The following is a 26,227-nucleotide window of genomic DNA, read 5'->3' on the forward strand; positions in this document are numbered from 1 at the left end:
CTGTTCGTGATAAATTTACTCTTTTCTATACAACGCACATGCAATGAATAGTATATCAAGGTAAGTTCCGACTCGAATCTTCTCTTCGTCAACAAGGACCAGCGCCTCCTCATCCATGATTCCCTCGTTCTAGCTCAGCATCCGTGTCTTCGTTGCACCTCATCTGACCTCCAATCATAGTTCTTCATTCATTCCACAGAAACCTCTGGAATATTGGCCAAAGATCATTCACCACTCACTGAGTAGTTTGACTGACACTCAGATATAGCGGCGCTCACTGCGCTTCCTCAACTCGTCCTCCCGCCTTCGCAAAGGCTGATCAAATGTTCCCACGAACGTTGCAGTAAGCGCCACTCCCGATGCAGACCTTGCTACTGCGCGATGGAATGARCTCATTGTGGAGACGATGTTCTTCTCCAACACCTTCGTCACAACTGGTGAGGACGTAGCCGAGTAGACTCCTTTTTCTAGGGGAGCTCCCATTGACCTTGGACGACGGCATGAAATTTGATGCGGCGGTCCCTGGAGGAGTCAAACCCATCTGAATATGATGTCGATGCGGACTCAGATGATGAAAGCGTCATCCTTGGAAGACATGCACACCGCCAAATCTCCCTCAGGTCATCGGATGAGGATTCGGTAGATCCAGGCGTGACTGAAGGAGTTGAAAGTCTGAACATTCAAGAACAGACAGCGGCTCTCACAGACTCAGAGTTGCGAGTGGTGGCCGACGGCCGGGACGGTATGGATCAACGAATACCCGCTGGGATTGAGTCAAACACGGAGCATATCAATACCTCTGACACTCGTTCGAGCAATCGATCGAGCAGCACAGCTTGTGAGGAACCTCCGCACAAGTAAGCAGAGCTCAAAGCCCTAGGCCAGCTATGCGAAGAAGACGACGATGCAGCTCTCGCTGGTCTTTCCTGGAAAACTTCAAACCTACCAGGCATGAAGAAGACTCAGGCTCTCAGCAAATGGTTTCAACGGGTCAATGGCCTCAACTACCGTGCGCTCTGCTTGTCGCTCCACCTCCCAATGTTCCAATCACCGCAGTACCTACTCTTCTTCCCCTCGCCGCTCCTCTTCCTCCTCTTGCGCCAGTGAATGCTCAAATTCCGCCACCGGACGCTGCCAAGATGGTCTGAACGTTCGAAGCAAAGTACGTTACTGTTCCTCTCTTCCATCATCTCGCACATCAACTCACCTTTCGCAGATAGATATATATGCTCGAGCTGGTCATAACCCCCATTCCAAAAACCACTCATGATGAGGAATGCCTATGCACTGCCTTTTGCCTGCCAGACCTCTGGCACCGCGCCTTCTATCACAACCTCCCAAATAGCAGGATGCAATCTCAATTCGTTTCGGTCGCAGGACAGTAACATTCTCTTCTCTTCCCGATAAGGAGCATGAGGACAAAGTCAAGCAGGTTCAGCAAGACTTTACCTACATGAGAGTTGTTCCATTTGCTCCCCAGTGGCCGAGTGGGAGATTCACCATTTGCGCCTGAGTGGGAAATCCACCATCAAGCCCGACTTGGCGGGTCGGACCAGGAAGAAATCTGGTTGTTGCCGCTGGACCATCCACGCCTCAAGGACGAGCTGTCTGCTATCAACCTATACAACAAAATTGATTCGGAAGAGATGCGAAAGCAGTACGGAGACAAGACGCGCAAAGACCGTCCAACTCCTGCGGATTGGATCTAGATCATCGCCGACGATGCGGCTGGTGTTGTGGGCGATGCGTTCCAACTATCGTTGTAGGAAGAAGACGAGGTGGACTGAGGAGGAGGAGGTGGAATTCGTCAACACCATGAGCGGGCGGGAGAGGGAGGTGTTTGATTGATTGGAGAGTGGGAGAGTATAGCTCTAGAGTATTGTCATGTATTTGGGGCAGGTTATTTTCTTACCGTTGATTCTATGAAGGGTTTTTGCTTCCCTGCGTTCGTCAAGATCAAATGCAGAAGCTGGTATATTTCTTGTCAATTATCCACTGTTCTTAAATAATACACTGCGAAGCTTTTAATATCCCAAAACCCTCCAACCAACATTCCCCCCTCTATCACTCCTCCTTCTACGCCCCCTTAATAATAACATCCGCCGCCTTCTCCGAAATAATATAAATCGGCAAAGAGATAAAAAACCCCGGAATCTTCGCAAAAGAAGAAGCATCCACAACCCTCAAACCCTGCACGCCTCTAACTCGAAATTTAGAATCCAGCACAGCATTCGGATCATTATCCGCTCCAATGGAAGCCGTACAGCAAGCATGATGACCCCACGCCTCATCTTTAATAAACTGCTTGACTTGTTCCTCACTACTGACATTTCTTCCAGGCAACCATTCGGTGAATTTCCCATCCAGAGGAACTAATTTGTCGAAAGCTTCTCTAGCCCACATGGTTCCTTCATACAAAGCTTGGATATCTTTATCAGCTGCTCCATTACCCGTGTCGAAGCTTCGGAAGTCGATTTGAGGTCTCTCGTGTGGACTTGCGGAGCGGAGTTTGACGGTTCCGGCATTGTTGTGCGTGTGGCCTTTGAGGGTTAACCAGGACCATTTGTCCCCATCAATAACCGCATCATAAGAATACCCAGGGTAGAAACCCGCGAAAATTCCTGGGGTTCCCAGGATGAAAATGTCTGGATCGTCGGACCGCGCGGCCGCGGAGGATTTCTGCACAATGGCTACTGCAGCTCCACTGGTGGTGTATGGGGACTTTTGAACGCCTGTTCTTCCATTCTTCCATTTTTCAAGACATGGGTCTGCTTTTCCGTCAAAGCCAAATGTACAGTCCTTTTCGACTTTGAATTTTGTGGGGGCTTCGCCGATGAGTGTCACTTCGTAGCGATCCTGCATGTTGGATCCAACACCTGGCAAGTCCTTCACGACTTCGATACCGAATGATTCGAGTTCTTCCTTGGGTCCGATACCGCTCAATTTGAGTAGCTGAGGAGTGTTGAAGGTTCCGGCTGAGATGATAACTTCCTTGCTGGCAGCGACATATCCGGGAGTACCGCTGAGACTTGGAGAGTAATTCGGATCCGCGCTGTACAAGTGCTCACCCGCAAGATATTCCACACCAATCGCTTTGGGAGTGTTTCCAGATGTGTCGAATCGGACTTTGGTGGCCAATGTGTGCAGGGCAATGTCAAGGTGATATTTGCGGCTTCCATCTGGGTTTGTGGTTCGTGCGACTTCGAGGACGAAGTTTCGGGGACTGGAGCGGGTGTAGTTGGTTGAATCCATCGATTGTGGGATTTGGTAGATGTTGGTGGTGGAGTCGCGGAAGGGACTGTTGGAGTTCAGGTCATCGAGGAGAACGGCGGCGAAGCTGGTGACAGTGCTGAGGATGCTCGTAATGAGGCCCTACAGAGTTCGGTAAGCATTCATCAATCGACTTTCAATCTTGGAGGATCAGTCAGCTTACCCTTCCCATGGCCGCAAGCGCCGAAAGCACAATGGATATGAGCTTGGCATCCTCCAGAAGCAGAGTCAAAGGTGTCAAACTGGTTCGGAGCCAGCCATCTTTACCATGTCCCGATCCCCAGTTCGGGTACTGAGCTCGCTCAAGTTTGACAAAGTACTTGCGCATGTTATCGGGCGCCCAAGAGTTATCTCCAGTAAGCTTTTGAATGTAGGTCCAATCGCTCCGGTGAGGGTAGACTGTGATCATGGCATTGACCTCAGCGCTGCCGCCCAATGCTCCTGCACGAGGGTACAGAACTCCCAATGGCTCTGCTCCCTCTGGGGGGAAGAGACCATGATAATAACTGCCTGGATTGAAAAGAGATATATATCAGTATACTGAAACCAGCCTTGCGACATTGACGTCTTGACTTACCATCAGTCTGCAGATAAGTCATATGGGAATCCCTCGCCTGTCGCTCCGGATCCTCGTAGTGAGTAACAAAGTAATCCCATTTGATAGCAGGATCCTCTCCAGCCTTGAGATTATACGTAGGAACCTGAACATTAATGTTGTCCGAATTGTCGCCGCCAGCTACAGGTATAAGTCAGCAAGCATCCTCTCCATCCCAAAAGAAGACAGCAATTCCTCTCACCTTCAATAAGCAAGACCTTGAATCCCGCAAGAGCAAGTCTAGCAGCAAGCGGTCCTCCACCAGGTCCACTTCCCACAACAACATACTCATAATCCGTCTCGCCGTCGACCTGTCGTCCAGCATGAAGAGATCTCAAATGATAATCATGATGTCCACCATGTCCCACAGCAGCAGTGAGGGCACAGCCCGCGAGCAAAACACCAGAAACGACCGCCTTGAACAACATCATCTTGGGCCAAGAGATTCGTTCAATCCCCGGGTAAGCATGTAGTGGTGACAACAACAAGACAAAAGGAACAAAGACAACAAGGCAAGCGGCGTCTTAACGGAAAAGAGWGATCCAACCCCATGCCCCAACACCTTCATCCCCTTCTCATTGGCCACTTCGCATCAAGTGTCGATCTAAACAACTCCCCCTACAGTAGTAGGCTGACGACGACCACCAACAAACGCCCCTAACTAATAAAAACCGCCTTGCCCTTCCCACCCGAGCTCTCTCGAGCGAAACTCGGTTGCGCAATTAATCTCGGGTTTTTGTATGGCCCCACACGGCGAAATGTCTTGGTCTCAGCCAGGGTCCTCCGCCGTTCCTGGACCGTCAGGGATTACCCTGGTCTCCAATACCTTTTAGCCCTCGGGTAAAGCTTTCCGCGGCGGGAAGCAGGGATCCTTAAAGCGTCCGTCGTGGATTTTTGAACAGCTCGTGCACGGAGAATTCCCATTTGCCGAAAAGAGGTTGGGAGGAGCGGGTCGATAAGCCTTGATTATTGAGATCTCATCAATGCTCTGTCTGTGCTTCTTCAATCCTTCATGGCGAATCGGGTAGTTGAGGTCCGAGAATCGGGGAACTTGTTCATAAGTGGAAAGTTGTGCATTGTGCAACGTCGTCGATGTGATGATGATGCAGGTTGTAGGTCATGACAATATTCCTTTCTTTGGGACAGTATCCACATTAAAAACGCCTCGCTTGCAATCCAAATTCTAGCGTCTTCCACCACGTTTTCCATGCCGGTAGATAGGAGAGTGCATGGCGGCATCCCCACACACACACACCGCTCGCCCAACTCATCCTTCTCCGCCCCACTGATGTGATTTGGGCCGCGAGAAGTTGCGGCTGGCGCGTTCGCGGGGACTGATTGGACTCACAGGGCCATTTGCCGGCTCTATCAAATCCTTCGTACTGACATCTATTTCGTGATATGTTAGAAGGGTGTTGGGAACGACGTTGTAAAAGGATGAACAAACTCTCGAGTGGGATGAAGGTCCTGTCTTCGCTGTCTCGTTGCCGCACACTAACCTCGACTCCTTTGTGGTTACTGCTCATGACTGCTGTGGGTCCGGATAAATTGGTTCCACCTGTGGTGCCGCCAAAGCCGGTGGTGTTACCCATGAGTTTGGGCAGAAATCTGCGAATTAAGTTCCGGATGCCGGGCACTGTCCTATTGTCAGCTGCAGTAGATGATCGTTCGCATGGAGAGCTTACTGCAGGCACAGCACATGGCAGTGTTGATTTCGATTGATGTCCAATATCCTGCTTGCTTGTAGTCATCTGCGATGGTCAGTGTATGATTTCAAGCCGGCAGAAGCGAGGCGTACATGTGAGGTTTGTGGAGTCTGCAAACTTGATGAGAGTTTGGAGACGAAGAATGCTGACAATTGTCACAAAGGACCCAACGCCGAACATCAGCATGACCTGAAAGATTGGTGTTAGTTGAGATTGGTGTAGGTTCAAAAGGAGACCATCTCACAAGGAGCTTCTTCCGAAGATTGAGATTCATGCCCCACAGCATGGGCATCGGAAGTGCCACGACGACGATATCGAGGATGATGTTGATTATGGCCGACGCCCAGCTCTGAGCGTTGATGCTGTTCTGTTGATCATCAGTATCCATCTAGCAATACTCTTGGTGGCACTTCATACGCATGATCCAGGTCTCGTTCCGTCCCACTTGTGCCACGCCTGCAAGACAAATGTCAGTTATGAGCTCAAGTCTGTATTTTTTTCATCCTCTACTCACGTAGTTGACTGGCGCGCATTGAAAGATGGTGATGAAGATGAATGTTATTGCGTATGCTCCGTTGAGCGCAATAGTGGCATACACGAGTTTCCGGAAGCGTGGCTGCTGGAAAATGCCTGTATCACGATCAGCTGCTGGATGTAGACCGAGTCTTGGACGAACTGACGAAGATATGTGCAGAGAATACCGATCTTGATGGCTGGTAGGGTTACCAAATACAAGATCTCGGCGATGAAGTACAGCTGAGGAAACGATCAGCTATGAACAACCAAAGCAATGCTGATGTGCTTACTTCGAGGATCCTAGTCAGGTTCTGAAATGGTACCGTCCAGACCTGGGTGGAACGATGATATCAGCATGCAGCAATGATAACAAGCTGGAAGGGGTTTCGAAGATCTTAATCATCCCAAGACAGTAACTCACATCTCTCCCGATACCCAACGCATTCAGAGCATTTGACAGACCAGAGATGGGAAAGAGCAAMAGCATAGCGATGCCAATTGCGAGATCGTCCCACCAGAAATCGGCATCGAACCGTGAGCCAGGAATACAAGAAAAGGAAACCTTGGAAGCCAGACGCATAAGAAATGATACGATAGCGAATGCAAGTCCAATGACACTAGCGAGTGAGTAGTGGGCTCCTTCCCGGACGGGCCTGTTGCAAAGCGTTTCGGTGATGTTCTTGGTGGCTGCGGTAACATGGTGAGTATGATTCGTTGGAGGTGAAGAAGTTGAATGTCGTACTCAGTTGCTCTCGAATGGTGCACGCTGCCTGGTGGTGGAGGAGTCAGCTTCCATCTCCCCGATGCAAGGTACATCTTCCGCTACGTCACCCACCTTTGCGCATGCTTCAGTCCCGGCAGTCGCTGTTGCATTGCTGCAGCTTGCGGTTATGTTGATAGGACCAGTCCTGCCCGAATTTGCAACTCCCTCTAGGAGACATGTTCGCTGTGAGATTGAATTCAGAATCCGTCACGGAACCTCGGTATCATCGCACGTACTGCACATTCGGGCATGCTGGCCACCAGCTGTATTGCCCGCTCCAACTCTTCCGTCGCATTTTGACCAGCAGCCAGAGCGGCGGAGAACGCCACCAAGATCCAGGAAAGCCGCATGGCGAAGAGACGAAACGCAACAAAGAAATCAAAGGCTTCGAAGGATCATGGGAAAGGAGCGTGGGACATGGTGCTTGGAATCGCAAAGGTCTAGAAGGGATGGGAGTAGTGCCCTTGTGAAACCGATGGCCAGGCGGGAGGGAGGGAAACCGAAGCGGCCATTCTGCCGACCCATGTTGTACGCCAAGCCCATCATGGTTGGAGTTGTGGGACTTTGAGACATTAGTTTATCGGCTTGTTGGTGTTGTGGTGCTCTGGCCAATTTGGCTTGCAGGGGAGGGATTGACTGCAGAAGCGGACTCGGCGCTTCTTTGTCGATCTTCAGCTAGCTCATATTCAATATCTCAATGCAACGGGGATTATGCAAAAGCCGCGCATGAGCCGAATGGTCATTTATCCGCCTGGAATCGCTAGTCCTACGCATCGCGAGATAACGAGCAAAGACGATGCATGGAAGCTGCATCGCCCAGATTTCCGCAGCCATTACTCGGGGTCTGACTGTATTCTCCTGGAATATTCCAGTTTGGATTGATGAGAAGGGGACCTGGTACCTTAGGAGAGCCCGGAAGCGACGGAATCTCAATGCCAGACGCTTGTGCTTACCCTGAACAAAGCGGACAATTGTCGAGAGGATGCCAACATCATTGCATCGACGATGTGGAGCTCCACGAGAGGAGTCGGCGTCTGCAAGCGAAGAGTGCTAGGGCTGTAGGAGGAGTCCAACTCCGAAAGGATGGAAATGTCGAGGTCCGAGCGAAATGTGATGTGCCGATGACGAAAGCGGGTGGCTTGGCGTGAGGGTTAGGGTTGGGGTAGTGTACAAGTGACATTTTGCACGGCAATGGGTATCAGATCCAACACATTTCCAGGCGTAGGAGATTCTTGATGCTGCCTTGATATTTCGGGATGTTTCTGAGGCGGTCGCTGCCGTGTGTTGTGAGATTACTCTGATTGTAGCCAAAGTGTACGCCCGATGGTTGGAATTCCCGAGCTTTGGTCTGCCGAGACAATCCCATCGGCGGGGATCGATCCTGTTGGCTATTCTGACCAACGCAACCATTTGAGGCAAGGGAATATGGGCAGTTCGTGAATACAACTTTGAAAGCCTTGTCAAGATCTCAATGCTACATTCATACTCCACCAAGACGACAAGACGCGTATCGTTCCAGTGCACTCAAGCCATCGCCGGGAAGTCACAGAGACCGGGAAAGCTCTTCCGACTCTTTGGTGAGGTAATGGACAATGCTGATGCCAACTTGCATGGAATGTAGACTAGAAGGGCAGTGGCGCTTGCTCGCTCCTGTACGAGGCCCAAGAGTAGGTAACTTCCAGAGCTCCAATAGCCTCTGCCATCCCCTTCGTATTCCCATCTCCCTGTTCACAACCTCCCTCGCTTGTGAGAGAGCGTCCACCTCAGTACTTCTCATCACTTCTGCTCACTATCCTATTAGAGCCGTCGGCCAGGATGGTTGCCTCCATCGTCTTAACAAATCCCGTCAACTTGCTACAGTCCTCTTCCTCCTCTTCGCCATCCTCTTCCTCAGGGTATTTGTGCCATCGACCAGCCCTTTCACCGCAGTCTCACTGCTCGTCTCCCCTCTCTTGCCGTCCATCTTGTTGGCCGGTCCTCACTTGCCTTCGATCGCAGAAGTCTCGGCTTCTGGAATCGGGAAGTCATTCTCAGCAGCTTGTCTGCGAGCAGCCGCGAGCTTCACGGAGCAGACTGTTCATTCAAATGTAWCCATGACCGACAGATCCTTGAATCCAAGTCGTGTATAGAAGTGCTTCTGCCATTGTTCGTTGCTTGCCAACACCCTCGTCGCACACTCTTTCTCTTTTTTGCCGAGTCGCTTGGTGAAGAATACCATGGATGCCTGCGGCGTACAACTTCTCATGAAACCGCTTCTTGAAAGCTCTCGAATCGACCGTGGGAGTCCAGGACTAGTTCTTGGTCATTCTCGGGCATGCTGGGAGTATGTCTCGTGTCTTCCATTTCGCTGAAGCCGCCTGGGAACAGGCTTTCTGGAGGCCATGCTGAGCGCTGCTTGCTTGAAGATACCACTATGGAAGCTACGCGCATAGGTCTCCTCGATGGGACAGAAAGCTGGCTGCTGGTGCAGGAATGGCTCTAGACATCCGCAGAAATCCAAGGAAGAATGCGGCGCCGTGATCTGCTCAGCGATCAGCCATGTTGATTCTCACGAGAAAAGTCCCGCTTCCATCATGACAGCACATCAGGAGATCGTTCGAGATGGATGCGCATGTTGCAGAGGCCAATCGGATGCTCACGTAGTCTCAAGACATGGAGAGAAGGAAGGCACGGCTCTGAGGCATGTAGAGTTGGCAATGGCGACTCGCGAGGCGGCACACTTCATCTCACCGAAGACTGCCCAGGTGACATCCTCAAAACATGCTCCTGTCTCTCATGACCATTGCATTGTGGACAACGGAGCTGCCTATCTCTACTTCTGCTGCATCAAGACAATAACATTCGACTGCAAACTGTCCACATCACCTACGCTGAGAAGCTGGCCATGAATGCGGCTCGACATTCTCACTTCTCTCCCAAGGACCCCTCCCGAACGCAAACCTCGTCGGCCTTATGTGTTTTCAACTTCCACTCCGCCGATGACGGCCGGTTTGGTTGGCTGTGGTGATTCGTGGTGTCTTGTGTAACAAGCGCTCGTCAGAGGCCATTCAACGCCAAGACATGAGCAGCACGGCCAGCAAACACAACAACTTTCTGGTGTCCAATTTGCCAAAACTATAGCTGAGCAGGAAGCGCCATGCTCGAGCATCTATATGCGACTCTTCCGGAGGTTTGGAGAGTCCTGGTCGTGGAACAATGGCGGTTCTGCCGTGGATACCACACTTCATTCACTCTCATCTTGGTCCCTTCTTTCCCAATCCGCTCTGTCCCCACCAGAAGTCCACCTGAGGAGGTTRGGAGGCTGGGAAGCCCGCAGACAGCTGTTCTTCCCTTCGTCTGCTCTTCTTCTTCTTCTCTTCAGACACAGACAAAAACACATTCAGCAAGCCTTCAACCGCCAAACCGCAAGACTTCATCGCATCGCCCCAGCAACAGCATTGACCGCAGCGCAAGACTTTCCGCACCCCGCAACTAGCTTCCAGCTACTTGCCATTGGTGAGTTTTTCCGACTTTCCACCGCATGCCATTGGAACAGTGACTGACTATGCCTCAGACTTCATACGCGCACTCAGCAACAGCTTCGAGTTCGCAAAGAACTCGCCGCGCATCAAGCCAGCTTTTCCGCGGCTTCATCGAGGTAGAGACCTCCGCTCTGCAGAGATTTCCATGGAATCAGTAACTGACAGCATTGCAGACCAAAGAGCGTCTCGAGCCTCCTTTTCGCGCCCTTCGCCAGCAACACCTTCGAGTTCACGGCAGAACTCTCCCAGCGCACCTCACCCGCTTTTCTCTTTCAAAACAAAGGTGGTCATTCCATGCAGAGACTTCATCAAGACCAAGACTGACATTTTCGCAGACTCCAGCCACAATGGGTTCCTCATTCTTCAACGACGCCTTCAACGCCCCCGACTACTTCAGCAACGAGAACCAGCTCCAGGAGCTGATTGACCGCGATGCCATGAACGACATTCTCGGCATCGACGACTCTGCCTACTTCGGCAACACCAACAGCTTCGGCTTCCAGCAGCCATCGGCTGCGGCGGCTCCCAACTTCACCACACCACCAGCTCCGGCTCCAGTCTTCCAGCAGCAGGTTGCTCCCGTTGCTCCAATGGTTGCCGCCATCAACATCGCTCCTGTTGCTGCGGCTCCAGTCTTCCAGCAGCAGATCGCTCCCGTTGCTCCAATGGCTGCGGCCAACAACATCGCTCCCGTCAGCGTTCTTCAGTGGCAGGCTCCAATGGGCGCCGCTCCCCCAATGGCCGCTATTGCCCCAATGGGCGCCGCTCCCTCAATGAGCGCCGCTCCCCAAATGGCCTCCACTGCCCGAATGGGTGCCGCTACCCCAATGATTGGCGCTGTCCCAGCTCCAGCCAAGAAGAGAAAGACTTCCAAGGCCAAGAAGGAGAAGCGTGGTGCAGCTCCCAGCTACAATCAGCAGATGCAGACTCTCAACAACGTCAATGGCTCGCACAACCCCAGCATGGGTCTCGGCATCACGCCCGTCGGCTATCAGCCCAGCACCAATCCCTCTCATGCCCACCTCCTCCACGGCGTTCAGACTCAGCAGTACAACGCTCCGCCTCAAGCAAACTTCGCTTTCGGCGCGCCACCAGTTGCTCAGATGCAGACCACCTCGTCGTTYWYTYYWYARYRRWACKKCGMCMMCYKMGMTCYACACCAGCAAGCGCAGCAGTTCAATGCTCCAATGACGCAGCAGTCGCTGTCGTCGTTCCATCAGGCGTCGTACAGCTCTGGACAGCCAGCAAACATCCCGTCGCACCCACAGGAGGTCGCCGTCAAGGAGCTCGATGTCTACACCATTGCTGCTCAGGCCAAGCTGGACTCTATGCTCTCCGGTGCGGTGCAGCCAGACACCGTCTCCGAGGATCTGTCAGACATTCCAGATCTCGCCGCTCACGTCGAGCATGCRCGCGAGCTCTTCCTCACCAGMACTCCCAAGCAGATTGCTGAGTTCCTGGGCTCGTCCGCTGAGGTGCAGACCAAGATGATCGCCGACGCTGCTGCGCTCTCTTACGCCAAGCAGATGTTCAAGAACCAGTCTGCCGACTCGCTCAACTTCTTCCTTGGCTCGTCGCCTGAGATGAAGAACCAGATCATGAACAACACTGCCGGCTTCGAGCCACCGCAAGAGAAGATGAAGCGCAAGCGTGCTGACAGCGTCGTCGGCGACGCTCCCCTCTACAGCCCCTTCACCGAGAACTTCATCAACAAGCTTCAAGACACCAACGCTGTCTTCGCCGACCAGGAAGAGGCTCGTCACAAGTGGGAGGTCGCCAACGCCAAGCGCGAGCTCGATGAGCGTGCCGTCGCTGCCCAGCAGAAGAACGACAACATGCACGTATCTGCCGCTACCTACATTCGCGAGGCCACACCCGAGTCTCCCGACTTCTCCTTCGGTGACGACGACTCTCAGCTTCCCGGCTTTGAGGACGATGTTGAGCCCGCTGAGGAAGTCCAGGAGGAGGCCGACACCGTCGCCGAGCAGCCAGCAGTTACAGAGCCCACCATCGCCACCGGTTCTGAGGAGGCCACCACCGATCCCTCCCCTCCCCTCACCCCAATTGCTATCATCGACGACAGCGAGGACGAGATGTCTTCTCTCTTCGGCGATGATGATGAGGAGCCGCCTGCTCCTACTCAGGTGCCAAGTATMCCTCGATCCTCATTCCCTCAAATGTCATCGGCCTCCGCCAATGACATCCCCACTGACATCCCCAATGCCTTCTCTCAGGAAGATCTCGACTTCCAGACCATGCTCGACATGAGCCTTGGTGGTCCGCTCGGCTACAGTGCGAACCACACCGCCTTTGACGGCCAGCACTTCAACATGGACGGCACTCCCGCGACTATGGCTTCAGATCAGCCATTCCAGTGGCCTCAAGGCGACATGAACTTGCTCCCGGATATCAACTCCACCAATCCCTACGAGCAGGGCCTCGCTCTGATGAACAGCAACGAGGAGAACCAGGAGTCGTTCGAAGATGATGAGCAGGATGTCCCTGCCGACGACTTCACTTACCCTCTCCCGCCAGTTCACAACAACCCCTACATGACGGCTCCAACCCAATACAGTTCTTATCAGCAGCAGCAGTCCGCTGCCTACCCGACCGCATCGGCTCCAATTCAGCAGGCGCCAACTCAGTACACTGCTCATCACCAGCAGCAGTCGGCTGTTTACCCGACCTCATCGGCTCCAGTTCAGCACACTGCCCATCACCAGCAGCAGTCGGCTTCCTACCCGACCTCATTCGCTCCAGCCCAGCAGGCACCAGCACCACTCACCGCCATCGACGCCGATGATCAGGACCTCGACACAGCAATCACCGGTTTCGTCAACAACACCACGGGCACAGCCCCTCCAGCTCCTCCCCAGAACGCCGCTGCCTCCCAGCAGACTCCACTCCTGATCCAGCCTCAACCACCCCTCACAGCCGCAGGCCCCGACCGTCCTCTCTGCCAAATCTTCCTATCCTCCAACGGCACGCACTGCCCTCATGGCTTCAACTGCCAGGACCGCCACTTCTACCCCTCCGGCCCCGCCGCTCTGGGTCAAGCTCTCGGCAGCCAGGTCACCTACATGGCCGCTCACCCCGTCGTCCAGGATCAGGACTTTGTGCAGGAGGGTCTGCTGATCAAGAACTTCAAGCGCGGTGCGCGTCTGTGGTGCAAGACGTGCCATAAGGAGAAGCCCGTCACGCTGAAGAATGATGGTGTGCGTTGCACCCCGTGCTTCAAACGCTGGGCTGAGGGATCTGAGTAGATGCTTCTAGTTGGGTAGAAAGGAACGGCGTACATGATGATGGCAAGGATGAGATACGATACGACGAGCAGGAGTGGTGACTTGGGCTGCAATGAGATTGATTGACGGCGCGATTTGACATGATAGAATTGACGAGCGACTTTTCAGCGAGATTGGCGATGATACCCACAGCGAGGGATAGATGGAGTTTTCTGYTTGTTTGCTTTGCTTTTCTTTTCTTTACTTTTACATACACACGCTCGTTGATACTGCAATGATACACTCACACCAAACGTTTTCTCTTCAACTCCACTGCGATCACATCTCTCAAGTCTGTCAACCTCCCCGCCATCGCCGCCCGTGGGAAAATCGCTCTCTGTWGCGCACATGCAGAGTTTTCATTGCCTGTCAGCGAACGACGTCACTTGTGTGTCATCAACACATTCTGCACGTGCCGTCATTTTACCTCCGAAAACTTTTTGTCCAGGATTCCGACCTGCCCGAGATTTGGCATGCTGAAGTTGGAATCCAGGCTACGCTCTTCACCACCTGCTATTTCACAACACAGGCATCCGATGCTTGCCAGCTGCAAAAGCGAAATGCCATAATACCTTCCATCATACGAAGAGTATCAAAGAAAGTTCGAACGCAGAGAAGGCGACCTGAGCTAACACACCAGCGAAAAGTGGAACTTTGGTGGAAGAGTATCGCGAGCAGATACCGGATCCTTCTCTACACGGATGTTGGTCCCAGCCATACATCAAATACAGATGTGGAGATTTCTCCATGGCCGCGCAGAAGCGGAAGAGACATTGCCGACCGCCTTCCGAACGCAGTGCAGTTACAAGACGCCGGGTTCCATGCTGCTGACGCAACGTGGACATCTCTTCTAGGTATTCTCAATACACACGGATGCCGTTCTCGGAGTCTGTGCTTGTGCGAACATGTCACAACTTGGTGAAATTTTCTCTCTTTTCCCGCTTCATGTTCAGAAACAGCAGGTGCGCTCTGGGAGGGAGCTACTGCATATTACCCCAGGATGTGATTGGGGTCTGAACTTCAGCATCTTGCTGCTAAGGAAGGAGAGAAGCTCGGTGCTTGAATCTGGGAGGGAAGCCAAAGAGATGGTATCATTAATGCCGCACCGAGAAAGTGAACTTCAGAACAGCTATTATTGCAAGTACATCTCTCCGATCATTCTGCAGATGTAAACTTATCACGAAGGCGAGACCAGGTTTCGCCGCCTCGGCTGAAATGTCCTCCATCATTGGAACGTACCAATTAGAGAACCCGATTCCCTAGCCAAGAACCGACATCTAAATGCACCGTACCGGGCAGTGAGAATGCTACATCCGAGACTTCCTGCCACGTTCCTCCGCTGTACTGGAGTCGCACAGGAGATCTGGTCGTGAAAGTCACAAGTCAGTCAACAAGAGAAGAAGCTTCCTGGGGAAAGAGTCTTCCCAACAGTCACATTGAGTCTTGCCCAATCAGCTGCATGATAGTGCCAATCGGATGAGAAGGACATCGGTGGGCGGCCTTTTCCGAGGATATGAAGACGCCCTCAGTACTTGTCGAAGTTAGCGATTCCGTCGGGGTGGTGGAGGATCCTGCTCTTTGCGATCTTGTATTTTAGATCTTGTATTTTAGATCTATGCTACCTCGACGAGAGTCAAGATTGGATTTCCGGAGCAAGATGATAATCGTTCTGCAAACGCTGAAGGTCTTTCAGCAATGAAGCGAACACAAGGAATCTCCGTGAATCTAGCAAAGAGAGCGGACTTTGAGGAGGAACAGAGTGAAGATTCTCTGGCGGTAGACCTCGCGGGCAATGGCAAGAATAGCGGTTCATTTCGGTCTGGATGTCAATCCATCGGACATCCTTCACTCACTCAGCAGGAAGAGGCCTTTCAAGCCTGATGCATACAAGCCGGACTGGAACATGTTTGGTCCTTGGCCAAGTTGGTGGATGAACAAAGCATCCAGAGTTTAAGTAGATCTGCTGATGCGGGTTTGCAAGGGAAAGGTACATCGGAGCAGTGAGGACAGCCCGCTGTTCACCTTGCACTCACTGGGATCATTCGCCACTCGATCGCACAGCGGACACAGCACGCCAGCGAAATGAACTTTTGATCTCCAAATGCGAATGGAAGAAACGTCTGCCACGTCCACTACCAAGCAGTCCTTCGGGAAAGTGCAGCGCTTGCTGTTTGACCAAGTCCGAAGGTGAAGTACCCGATGTTCCTTTCCATGACGCCGTTATGGAGTTCTCCGACCATAGTCAGCGTCCTCTATCTCAAGTCGTAGTGATGAATCTATGCTGTCAAGCAGGATAGTCTTCAGTAGATCGTTGGAGATACTCTGACGTCTTATTACAGTTGAGTCTACATTCTCTGGAACTTTGACCATTGCAAAGTCAACTTACCGGCTTGCAGACGCCAAGCAAGTTGGCCAGGATGCAGCGAGAACGTGTGAACAGAGATGAAAAGTAGCGATCCGAGGCTGTATGCAGGTATGATATGTTTCAAGAAAGAGCGAACTTCCAGCCAACATGGAACAGAGACATCTTGGTCGTTATAAAGAAGTCAAGCAAATCAACATCCATCACAAAAAGGGTTGACATCCACGGACGATACTCAGCCTCAGCCTCTACCCTCTGCTACAATCCAGTCATCACGAGGACATGAATTCGTGCGTGTAGTCCAGTAAATATGTAAATCTGCACGAAGCTGCCCAGACGTGAGGTCTCCCATCGGACTGAACAGAGTTTCAATCCGAAGCCAAGAATTCCCAAAATTGGCAGGTTTTTGGAATTTGTGGAAAGTTTGTTTGACGACTTCATCTCTTGGTTGGGAAGTCTGTCCTTGCATGATGGTGAGGAGATGGTCGAAGGAAAGAGAGACATGTTGATTGGGTTTTCAGAGCATTGTGCTGTGTCGAGGATTGCGGTAGTCTCAGCTCGTAGGTGCTGTTTACTTGCAGCGAGTTGGTACGTAGCCAGTGCTTGGTGCGCCGTCTTCTTCGTCGTGGCGACTGGTTCCTTCTCGCGGCCAATCGCAAGTGCAAGCATCGCAGCGACGAGCTCTTCTCCTGTTTGTGGCAAGGCGTCTTCTGGATGGTAGGCCGTGTTGGGAAGAGAAGCGGTTAGGATGTGAAATTATCGTAGGAGACGGAAAGACATCTAGTAGCGCCAGAGATGTAAGAACGACACTTGGCCCTGTCGACGCTTCTTTCTCAACACACTCTGGCTCTGGGTGGTGCTGGGAGTATGCATGGATCATCGTCTTTTATCCAGGGTGTCTTTCCTGAGGTTTCTTGGAAGACGAAAAGCGGACCTTGTATCCAAGGGATCTCCAGAGGCCCAAGAATATCAAAAGCCACCGAGACAATCGTCCTGAAAGAAAAAGACTTTCATTCCTCGCCACGCCTTAAGCGAGAGTGCCAAGCTTGCGGCAGATGAACTCAGCATCAAAGTCTGGCGGTCGGAGAACCTGCATTACCATATCAGCGGTCAGCTCACGGAAGATTGCAAGGAGAATGAAGCCCATCAGATCCCCATTGCCTCCGCACATGGACCAACCTCTGTCGAGCAACAAGCCGAAGTAAAACACAAAAGTCTCAACCCCAGCTCCTTCAACCTCACGCAACCACCTCATCTCCCTTCTCAAAAGCTCAAACCCTGAAGCAAAACAGAACGCCGACCTTGGTAGGACTCGAACCCACAATCACCGGCGTCGGAAACCGATACTCTGCCGATTGAGCCACAAGGCCTGTGTATAGATGGTTGTTTGAAGTTTTGAAATCCAGCGGAGTACAAGAGTCCACCGGCTTTGCGGGCAGTTGTCGGTGAGCAGAGTTCCCGGCTTGTGGGATGGTGATTATGCAGGTTCCCGTTTTCGAAGCAAACGAGGAAATGAGGCTACGGGAGAGCAGAGTTAGTGGCACCAGACAACGCGGCTACTTCGGATTCTGCTGAGCATGAAGGAGGCAAGGTATTGGGGAGAAAGACGGGAAGGTTTATGGAAGATGGCAAATGCTCGTCACGTTCCTGATGTCTTTCAGCAAATAGGCCAAACGACGTCCTTCAACCAGGCAGGAGGCATCGCCATGCTTGATGGTCTTCGGGTGGAAGATCCTGGCCGCAAATGATATTCCAGCATCTGACGGCGTGCTAGCCGGCGATCAAARGCATTCCGGAATCTCTTCCGGCGAAGCTGCCATGCGAAACTTTGGAAGCTCAGCCTCAACAGGTAAAAGTCACCTGAGGAGCATCCTGGCCTCTTGTACGAATGATCAAACGCAGACCTCTAAATAGTCAGCTTGAGCAGATGAAGAATACCTAGGTGAGAGCCCTACACCTCTCTAGACAGGCGAGGTCAACTTGTCCGGATTCCGATATCCTTATGCAACTACCTCCGACTTGAAGTAGATCTGTAAGCTCCTTGATGTCTTGTGTAAATCCGTCTGTCCTTAGATGCATCTTGAAGATACCATGGCAAGGCGGCTCGCATGCTATGTCTCGCAGAGATCATAGTTGACGAAACTTGCGGTAGAGTGTTGATGTCAATTCTCTTTCAGAGCTCCTTGTCAGTTCTGACACTCTTGCACACGGGCGGAAGCGATTGTGAACTTTGGATCTGATCAGTGTACGAAGATATGAAAGATCGACTTGTCCAAAGTTTGTGAAAGCGACGACGTTCGGTCCGAACTTACCATGGGCAAGAGAGTGTCTGCTGAGATTCTTAGCTTTGCAGTGAGACACACATACTCACCATCCTAGCGGATCTTGGGGATGTGGAGAGGTATCTTGAAGCGGTTTGATATGTTTGAATTCCTAGCTGTTGAACGAGCTTTGCAACCAGGATCTTCCTCTTTGATGATCTCGCGCGTACGACGTTGACCCAAGTTCCCACCCACTTGCGCCAGGCAGCCCAAAGCCCAGTCGCAGCCTTGCAATCACTAGTCCTTCCTTCAAATACCATGCAAATGGATGCTGTTTCCACACAGCACATCAAAATCTTAAACCCTGTCGGAAGCCGACACCCCAACGCTTCTCCCGGCGCCCTCTGTCCCGCCAGCCAGGTGTCCCAACCCATCACTTTGTACTCATAACCGCAGCAGGTCCCCAAGGTCTCGAAGCATTGTTCCGATCTCTCTGATGTCCTTGTAGGAATAGGCTGATCGCGGACGCGGAGCAAGAGAGCTGCCTCGAATAGCCTAGGCGATGATGATGATCTGCACGGGAGAGCCGTGCTCGAAGCAGCGCTGCCCGAGATGACTCTGGATGGAACAGYGGCTGGAAAAAGCCCACGTACCTGTTCGATGCGGCCGCGAACATCATCATGCTTCTGCTCGGGTGTACCGACCTTGAGCTTCTGCTGCAGGAAGATGGACGCCTGCTGATTATCAGCAGACGCCGTGTTCCGTATTGTCGGCGCAGATTCTGCCACTTCTGCGACACAAACATCTCCACCGGTCGCTTCACCACGGCCGCCGATCGGGCTCGGAATCTCAGCGGTAATGGATTGACGCGTAACGAGCGGCCAGTGAAAATTTGGAGCCCATTGGACCAGTTTTGCAGACGATCCGGTCCACCAATGTTGCAGACGATCTTGTCCACGATGAATTTCCAATTGCAATTCATGGCACGACCCAGAAGGCAAAGGTAGTTGAGCGGCTCCATGGACTTGACAGAGGGAGAACGGCGTTGCTGCTGCTGTGTCGCCCATTGACCACGACCGACACCAACTTCAATGGCAGTTGGCGACGGTTTGGTACAGCATACCCCAGGAATAGAACGGCCACTAGTGCAGATCTTGGTGGTAGTAGCAAATACTCAAATGAGAACTTTGAGGACTGAAGTGAGGAAAGGTTCCGCGAGAAGCATGGCGAAACTCCCTCGACAAGGAAGGACCTTGTCACTTGGCAGCTGAGAGACAGAGACATCGAATTCCAGGAAAGCGATGCTGGTTGTCGTCGGGCTGTAAGGCTTCTACGAGAGGCCGAAAGGTCCACACGGGCAATCTCGGATATGCCAAGATCACTTGGCTTTGCCTTCTTGCGGCAATCTCTCAACACACTTCCAGCGAAAACAGTGAGATCGTGGCCGGGTCCAAGTCGGAGGAAAGCAACAGATTGACGAAGCAGACAGGACGCTGCTTATAACATTGCCCTTGCAGTTCCGATCGAACACTTCCCGTTGGCCTTCAAGGAGACTTCCATTTCGCTTTGAAAGATGACTCCAGCCCATAGCAAAAAGCAGCAATTCTACAGCATCTCAGCCAGTGCTTCTGGAAGTGTCCTTGCAAAATTTCCCGACACTCCCAGTTGACCGAGGGACAAGCCTCCAGCCCCACAACCATTGCTGCTTTCGGYCCCATTCTCCGAGGAGAAATAGATGCTCGTGAACTCGTCACGAACTCTCCGAATGCAGTCCCATTCTCCGAGGAGAAATAAATGCTGGTGAACTCGTCACGAACTCTCCGAAGGCAGTCCCATTCTCCGAGGAGAAATAAATGCTGGTGAACTCGTCACGAACTCTCCGAAGGCAGTCCCATTCTCCAAGGAGAAATAGATGCTTGTGAACTCGCCACGAGCTCTCCGAAGGCAAAGGTATGCTGGTGAACTCGTCACCGGTTCCCAGCTTTGCTCGAACACAAGGAGAGCGATGTGCGCCTACCCTGTCCGGAGGATATATAAGAGGGGGAAGCAAAAAGGTGGGGTGCTTCCAGTGTCGCGGCGCCAAGCGAACGCTGTCTTCAAGAGAATTGGGAGAGCTGCCAAGTTTGTCGCAGGCYATCGCCTTCTGGAAAGAAGCAGAAGGCGTTGCCGGAAGAGTCTCGTCGTCCAGGGTCGTGACTGAACTGACGAAAAGCTCCGAGCCAAGTCGTGTGAAGAACGACAAATGCAAGGAAAATCCACTCCAATGTCAGACCACAGCTCAGCTTCAGTCTGTGTCTGAAACCGGGCCTTCACATCTCCACTCACTGACTGGGACCAGCCCATCCGTGCACCCCTCCGGGCCAAGTCATCAAGACCCGACCCGGTGGGGCGCCGGACAGGCCGTCGCCGCCGCCGATGTTCTGGGGGCCCATTTGGTTGTTTGAATTGACATCGCGGAGGAATGGACAGTCGAAGTGCGACGTAAGAGATGAGGATGACTGAAGGTCTCAAGAAAGGCCTAGCCTCGGTGAAAGCTCTCGTCATCCAGTGCCTTGATGCGGTCGAGGGCGGCGCACAGCGGCACACTGGCGTACTGCCAGTCCTTTGCAGGCTTCTACTTGAAAGAAGTTTCAAGTGAATCGTCCACTTCTTGATGTGGTCTTTATCGAAGGAGAATTTCTCAGCGCTGAAATCGCTGACAGAACGCTGGCGAGGACCATCCTCCTCCGTACGTTGCTTGGGGGTGGGATGCTTCTCGTGCTCAAGGCGTAACAAGCGACGGTGAATGTTCATTCCAGAAGTCATTACGTCCCTGCTCTTTGTACACACCGACCGTCACTACTACCGATTGAATGGCTCAGTGAGGCCTTCGAACTGGCCAAGGGAGGTCGACACTCGCTCCCAAAGTTGTTCCGCTGTGGAATACCAGATAGGGAGACCAGCAGGTACCAACGATACCGCGGCGTCAATGTCGGTTCGAGCCACGTCGACGATCAAAGCCCTGTTTGTTGTTCTCTTCTTCACCGGGAAACTATTCAGTACTGACGACACCGAGGCGTCACCGTCGGTTCGAACCACGCCCACGATCAAAGCGCTGTTTGTTATTCTCCTCTTCACAGGAAACCAAGCAGTACCGTTGACGGTGGACCACGCCCACGACCGAAGCTCAGTTTGTTGTCCCTGTCTTCACCAGGATGACCGAGGCTTCAGCGAAGTCACTGTCTGGAACAGATCCGCAGGTACCGCTGCTTCAAATGGTAGGTTTGCACTGCGCGTTGGGACATGGCGTTGTCTGATGTCTGCTTTGTGCGAAGGGTCGAACTTCGCTGACTCTGTACTGCACCACTGGTGATCTTTCGTAACAAWGGCTGCGCACGTCGGATTCAGAAGCGAGTGAGCCAAGTTGAGCTCCATTGGGAAGTTCGTGGATATGGTTTGCTGGCCTTGGGCYGGGCAGCGTCTCCTACTCTTCCTTGCTGGAAGATGATCGCTGTGCTCAGTCCGGCGGCGGAGAGCGCTACCCGTGAGGGAGATGAGCTGAGCTTGTCTTTCGGAGTCATCGATCGACAGAATCGCCGACAGACTGGTCCGTATACTCAGTCCTGGAAGCTTCGAGCTCATCTTGATGTAGACAGTCTCGTCATGCTGCGTTCGCGAGATCGAATCGCCAAGGAGAATGTCTTCGAAGATACCGGAAGTCGCAGCACCAAGATGGATGCGAACCTTGGACTTCTGTTCGGCAAGCAGCTTGCGTATAGCCGATATGACTTCCAGGTCGAACTTTACAGTACCGGTGTCTGTTTATCAAGGAAGGAGTGCACATGCTGCTTCGAAAGGGTATGGCGATCCCCACAGTCTTTTACTGGGCGACTTCTCTTGCTGGTCGATGATGACATCCTTCGGCTCAGCGGTGGGCAAGCCAGGTAGGAGAATATTCCGAGCCAACTGACTGGCTTTGTGGATCCATGGCGTGGGACGTGCGAGAATGATCCGCTGCATGTTAAAGCGTCGAGAGGGTGATCTTTGCGTGGGCGGTGCGTTCGATGTCTGAATGGCGGTGGCGGTCGTGTCTACCGGCGGGTCATTCTTTTAAAGCGGGCTGCCAGAGTTCCTGTGCCGCCGCAGGACGTCTGCACGGTCACAGTGTCAGCAGTTTGTCATCGTCGCGATGTGTTCAGGAGGAAGATGTGGCAAGAAACGGTGGCGAGAGTCAGCGTGACATACCTTGATGGTGAAGTTGTTGTTGAAGGGAGACAGCTTCGTGTGAAGGTGAGAAGGTTGCGTAGATGCCTAGCCCAACCTACGCAAGAGCGGCGGAGGAGGTGGCCGCTGCGGACCTTTTGCTGTCTCTGGCGGTGGTGCCGCAGCGTCGTGACCACGGTGCTGCCATAGACTGCAGCTACACGTTTGCCGGCCTGTGTCTGCGTGTGCTGTCGTAATCTTCAGCGATGGGTTGCCGACGGTGTGTACGAGAAGGAAGGAGGTGGTGGTGATTGTAAAGAGTAAAGCTGGCGAGAGAGAAGGAGGAGCTTCACTTCCTGCAAACCATGCCGCAGCCACCGCCGCACTCCTTGCAATACACCTTCTTTCCTTCATGGCTCAAGAGTACTGCTTTATTGGTGATGGCAAACACTAGGCTGCTCATTCATCAAAAAGGAGGCATTGCTGTCCATTCAACCAATCATGTAGACTGCCAGGTGGTGCTAGTGTAGAGGGGACCCTTAAGGTCGGGTAGAGGCTCAGCTGAGCAGAAGCTGGTGGGCTGGGTCTCGAACCCTCGCCTCTTGTGCAATTACCCTTTCGAGCGATCTCCATGCAGGCAATTCCGTCGACGCGTTCGAACGCTGGCTTTTTGCTTGACCTGTCCACCACAACGCCAATACCTCTTGTAATATTGATTTGACCGCATATTAACGACCCTAGAGATCATGAGGGAGTTACTGAATGATCTCCCATTAAAATTGAACATGTGGAGGATATGTGGATGGATGCGTGCCTTTTTGCATATCTAGAGCAGTCAACTTCAAATTTCAATCTCTCGTGTCATCACCAACACAAAAAGGACACAACCTCGTATATTGAATTCAATAGTCTCAAAATCAGCGTACTACACTGCTGATGCACGTCGTGATTTTTCCGGGCCAGAAAACAGTTCTGGTCGTGCAGAATATCAATTCCCTCCTTTCCGCCAAGCATTCGCGTTCGATATGGACCAAAACGGTACATCCAAAGCGGAACAACACACTCTACAAGCATATATCGTGGAACAACAGGACTTGCTGGCTACGCAATTGATGAGGAGTGTCATTGTGGTATGGTGCCTTGTGATGGCCTGCAACCTAGGGTCGCTACGCCAGCCAAAAAGGGTAGGCTGGTCCAAAGACCAGCCCAAAGAATTGCCAAAAATATAGTTTGTAGCATTGTTCCCCACTGAAGGGGATTCAATGGGCCCATATTGAAGCTCAACCGAATGATTCGAACACAGCCGTTTCTGGGTTATGTATTAGCAGATGTCTCCTAATGTTTGTTGTGCTGTGTGGTGTGATGACGTAGAAGGGGATTCTACGTAATTTAACCACTCGACCAAGCCGTAAGGGCTTGTAACATCGAGGGCTGCCCGAAGGCAAGAGCAGTAAATTCGGCGTGAACTATATACGTTAGAATATCGGCTTGCTCACTGCCGACAACTCTCGCAAAACACAACATTTTTTCCACCTGAGAACGACAATAGTCTCAGCATCATGTACACAGGCTCCGCTGTGAATTTGAAGCGTATCCATTGGTGCGTTGTTGAGTTGTTCGATGTTGACCATGTTGGGGGTATTGGTGGGCTTGACCATGGCGGATCCACTCTTCTCACAACCACCACAACACGACGACACGACGTGATGAACGATAGATACATCTATTGAAAGRGCCTCAAGTGTCTTAACATCCATTGCACCGCTGTATTTGATATTGTAGGCCGTCAAGGCAACTCAGGGGTGGAACGCGACATGCCAAGCGCTTCCGCCATCGACACCAGAGTCCACGCGACGGCGACGACGAGGTAGTATTGAGCTCTGATTGTCTTTCTCCCTCTCATGAACGTGCAGCTCCATCTGGTGACCTCTAGAGATGGCCGACCATGCTAGAACGGCAGACTCACGAAGGAGCCAGCGGTTTCTCTGCCACCATCCATAAAGACGCGTCCTTCAAAGCGCCAGTGACTCCGAGCAGACACGCTAAATGCGACATGAGAAGTGTCGGCAGGCCTGCATGACCTGGAAGCATCGCGAGAAAACCACCGCCGACGACATTGAATCCCCAATAGTAGCCCGTTCTTCTCTCGGAAGACCATGCCACCAACATCCACACGCGCCAGCAACGACACAGATCCCCGCAACGATTGATAGTTCCTCCAGCTCACCGCTACAATAGCTGCAAGAGCTTCACCACCGTCGATAGCGTCTCGCGTTTCACCAGCTCCTATTCATCCATAGCCGTCCACCAGACACTCACAACCACCCGCAGCCTCAGAGCTCAAAGATCAAGCCTCCCTCAAGCAATTCTCACTGCCGCAGCCATCCGCAGAAAGAGCAAAGATGGGCAGAAGAGCTGAGGAGGATCATATCATAGGCGAGGAGGAAATGTCGGACAAGGACAGCAGCTTGGCAAAAGAACAAACCACGAACAGACGCGTCCAGCGAGACCGGCACCAGGCTCCAGAAGACTCAGAAAGCCAGTCTCCGATCGCCACCACGAAGGATGATGAAGCTCTTGTCTTAAAGACCTCAATAGACGCGACCGACGAGGCAATCGACCCACCTACCGCAAGAATGAACGCGTCCAAGCTACGCAACAGGAGATCAGCTTTCGTGCGTCGCTCTGAGCGAAACAGTTATCGTCCAGGATGTTACGCAGATGCACAGTACTATGAGGAGTCCTCGCAAGAGCCCGCCGCAACACAAGCTCTAGAAGAGGCAGAAGATGAGACTCCATCCACATTCCTCCGTCGCTCTAGGCGGAACATCTATCGTCCAGGAAGTTACGCGATTGCGCCGCACGTTGAAGAGTCTTCTGAAGAGCCAGCCGCAACGACACAACTCACGCGACGTGCCTCGCGAGCAGCCAGGGGTCAGGTTCGCAACAATGCCAACTCTGCTACCGACCGCTCCGACGACACCGAACATCAGACCAGGAAGCCCCGTGCTCGATGGCTAGTACCAGAGGATAGCTCGGACAGCTCAGGAGATGATCACCAGGCGCCAGCGACAATTGACAGGAGCGCGAGCAGATCTCGAATGGCGAGMACAGCTTCTGAAGATGGATCGACAGCCGCAAGTCATGTCGCTGAGCACTCGTGCACACCATACCCAGAACTCGACGGAGTAAAAGATGAAAGTGCTCCTATCAAGCGAGAAGGCCAAGAGTCAGACAACAGCTCGTAGCGGAGCGGATGGAAAAGCGTGATGAAGGTGGATCAGGTCAATCAAAAGGTTCACGACATGACAGAAGCCTCCGAAAGGAGAAGGAGAATAGGCAGGCGCTGAGGATGGTATGGATACAACAAGCGACCTTGACAGGAGGCTCGTTCGAGATGAAGGGTGCTTCCTTGGAAAGGTCGACATAGCTGCAAAGAAAGCACAAACAAGGAGAACCTCCACTCATGAAGTCTCAAAGACGCCATGCATGGCAGAGAGACGTCAATTCACACCTCAGATAGCAAACTTCTTCCAGGTAGAATGAACTTCCCTTTGACGATCGTAAAGATCAATCCGATCACCAGAAGCCAAGCTTTGGTCTTGTAAAAAGAACCGGCGGTGTTGAGAACCTCCTACGCGACCATGTAGTCAAGTGCTTCTCACCACGCTCATGATTTTTGCGTGACTTCTATGCAACTCCTTAAAATGTAGAAGGGGCCATATTGTCTTTCAAGCGGGATCTGATGGAAAAAAGATGCCAGATCCTCG

The 26,227-nt window shown here is 52.4% G+C and overlaps 5 protein-coding genes and 1 non-coding gene; 3 read left to right on the plus strand and 3 right to left on the minus strand.

Moving 5' to 3' along the window:
- Nucleotides 1–2,076: 2,076 nt before the first annotated feature.
- On the minus strand, nt 2,077–4,296 carry RCC_09929 (related to choline dehydrogenase; the record flags this gene model as incomplete). XM_023775168.1 has 4 exons in its annotated part: nt 2,077–3,372; nt 3,434–3,780; nt 3,848–4,006; nt 4,068–4,296. 4 exons carry the CDS (start codon nt 4,294–4,296, stop codon nt 2,077–2,079), a joined length of 2,031 nt encoding a protein of 676 aa, XP_023630936.1.
- Nucleotides 4,297–5,132: 836 nt separating this feature from the next.
- On the minus strand, nt 5,133–7,200 carry RCC_09931 (uncharacterized protein; the record flags this gene model as incomplete). XM_023775169.1 has 13 exons in its annotated part: nt 5,133–5,254; nt 5,313–5,501; nt 5,551–5,616; nt 5,664–5,760; nt 5,816–5,938; nt 5,989–6,027; nt 6,086–6,201; nt 6,252–6,327; nt 6,378–6,419; nt 6,509–6,774; nt 6,830–6,857; nt 6,923–7,033; nt 7,087–7,200. The coding sequence occupies 13 exons, from the start codon at nt 7,198–7,200 to the stop codon at nt 5,133–5,135; spliced, it is 1,389 nt and encodes a 462-aa protein (XP_023630937.1).
- Nucleotides 7,201–8,442: 1,242 nt separating this feature from the next.
- RCC_09932 (uncharacterized protein) lies at nt 8,443–8,979 on the plus strand (the record flags this gene model as incomplete). The annotated part of the gene is made up of 1 exon (XM_023775170.1): nt 8,443–8,979. One exon carries the CDS (start codon nt 8,443–8,445, stop codon nt 8,977–8,979), a length of 537 nt encoding a protein of 178 aa, XP_023630938.1.
- A 1,023-nt stretch (nt 8,980–10,002) lies between these two features.
- On the plus strand, nt 10,003–13,634 carry RCC_12224 (uncharacterized protein; the record flags this gene model as incomplete). XM_023775171.1 has 4 exons in its annotated part: nt 10,003–10,345; nt 10,404–10,487; nt 10,545–10,654; nt 10,707–13,634. 4 exons carry the CDS (start codon nt 10,003–10,005, stop codon nt 13,632–13,634), a joined length of 3,465 nt encoding a protein of 1,154 aa, XP_023630939.1.
- A 3,677-nt stretch (nt 13,635–17,311) lies between these two features.
- tRNA lies at nt 17,312–17,384 on the minus strand. The gene has a single exon. It is a non-coding gene; the product is annotated as a tRNA-Arg (tRNA).
- Nucleotides 17,385–24,859: 7,475 nt separating this feature from the next.
- RCC_09934 (uncharacterized protein) lies at nt 24,860–25,705 on the plus strand (the record flags this gene model as incomplete). Its single annotated transcript, XM_023775172.1, has 1 exon — nt 24,860–25,705. One exon carries the CDS (start codon nt 24,860–24,862, stop codon nt 25,703–25,705), a length of 846 nt encoding a protein of 281 aa, XP_023630940.1.
- Nucleotides 25,706–26,227: the final 522 nt, after the last annotated feature.

The sequence above is a fragment of the Ramularia collo-cygni genome (genome assembly GCF_900074925.1).
Source record: "Ramularia collo-cygni strain URUG2 genome assembly, contig: RCC_scaffold20, whole genome shotgun sequence".
In the NCBI taxonomy this organism is placed as follows: Eukaryota; Fungi; Ascomycota; class Dothideomycetes; order Mycosphaerellales; family Mycosphaerellaceae; genus Ramularia; species Ramularia collo-cygni.